The following is a 1,440-nucleotide window of genomic DNA, read 5'->3' as shown; positions in this document are numbered from 1 at the left end:
TACCTACCTACCTACCTACCTACCTACCTACCTACCTACCTACCTACCTACCTACCTATCATCTCTCTCTCTCTGTCTTTTGAGAGATCACGTAATCTGGACTTCCAGAAGGGCAAAAATCTGCCTGATTTTCTCGCAGTGTGACTCAGGCCTTAAAAACACCATAAGGTCAAATGTCAGGTAATTACTTGACTCAACATGGCCCCAGCTAATTGATCTCAGAAAACACACTGCTGATAAGTCTGTCAGTTTTAGAAACACTGAGCACAGAGTGGTTGTAYCTGAGAGTTAGACCCAACACCCAGTCTGAGTGTTGAGACCTTGCAACATATCAGTGTATTTTCTGTTTAAGTCCAACACTCTGGCATTAAAGCTGATGTTTTTTTCAAGGAAGGCTGGTCTTTTATACGTGATGAACTTTTAGGGAAGTTAGTAGAAACCGTAAATCATGCAGTTTCAAAGAGCTTCTGACTCAGCAGCTAAAATTCAGCTTACCTCTGCAAACTTCTGGTCCGCTTCGGACAGTCCAGTTGGAGGCTGAGGAGGAAGGTCAGGGGGGCGCAGGGGTAAAGCCCCCACAGACATGAGAGTCAGAAGCATCCACAGCATGTTCCTGTGGAGCAGGACCCGGTGTGCTGGAGTCTCTGCTGAGCAGCCGAGACCACCTGCTAATTACCTCCTAGTGCTCCTGTCTCAACAAGAACAGCAGCGTGGCTTCACTCCTTTTCTTTAATGTGTCTTCAAATAAAACAGAAGACCCCCCCAACCCCACCCACCWTSAGTCCTTCTATATGTTTTATCAACATTCCTGACTCCTATCTTTATCAGGGTTCTGGGAAATTACAGAGGTGCTGTAACCTGTAGAGAGACAGGTGTGCACGTGATGTGCATGAGACAAGAGGCTGACACACGTTAAAACAATCTTCAGGGTTATCTTTATGTGGAATCTACACAAATATCAGGGTTCATATAGGTGCTTGAAATCCTTCATGGTTTGGAAAGTGCTTCATTACAGAGTCCTGGAAAGTGCTTGATGTTCTGACTGTACATTGTGTAATWAAAACCACTCTAGCTTGAAAAAAACCTTAGTTTGATGTTTTATGTTAAATGCACACACTGAAAAAAAATGATTTTTGGGTGTAGTAACATTTATTTAATTACTCTTTTAACTTTTACAAAAAATATCAAAATTTCTAAACTGCTAGAATTTACTAAATAAACAATATGCATTATATTATATATCAATATTACTGTTCAAAAAATTAAATGCTAATATTATATTACCAGTAATATTTAAGTGTTTTTTCTGGACAGCACATAAACATGAATATATTAAGTAACTTCTACTCTTCTGGGCTAAAACAAAGGGCTCATGCACACACAAAGGCTGCTGCTCCTCATTCCCTTGCTTCACTTTTCAAGGAGAGGACAAGACATGGT

General features: G+C 40.7%; 1 protein-coding gene across 1 annotated transcript in view; it reads right to left on the bottom strand.

The window, feature by feature from the left end:
* LOC106526513 (neutrophil collagenase) overlaps positions 1-707 on the bottom strand; it is a gene marked incomplete at its 3' end in the record, with an annotated part of 30,031 nt that extends 29,324 nt beyond the window's left edge. Inside the window, 1 exon segment of the mRNA XM_014021134.1 lies at positions 496-707. Coding sequence (XP_013876588.1) covers positions 496-609 — 114 coding nt within the window.
* Between the last annotated feature and the right edge of the window lie 733 nt (positions 708-1,440).

The sequence above is a fragment of the Austrofundulus limnaeus genome, unplaced genomic scaffold, assembly GCF_001266775.1.
Source record: "Austrofundulus limnaeus strain Quisiro unplaced genomic scaffold, Austrofundulus_limnaeus-1.0 Scaffold279, whole genome shotgun sequence".
Classification (NCBI taxonomy): Eukaryota; Metazoa; Chordata; class Actinopteri; order Cyprinodontiformes; family Rivulidae; genus Austrofundulus; species Austrofundulus limnaeus.
Note: the sequence above shows the minus strand (reverse complement) of the source record. Positions and strands in the feature narration are given on the sequence as shown.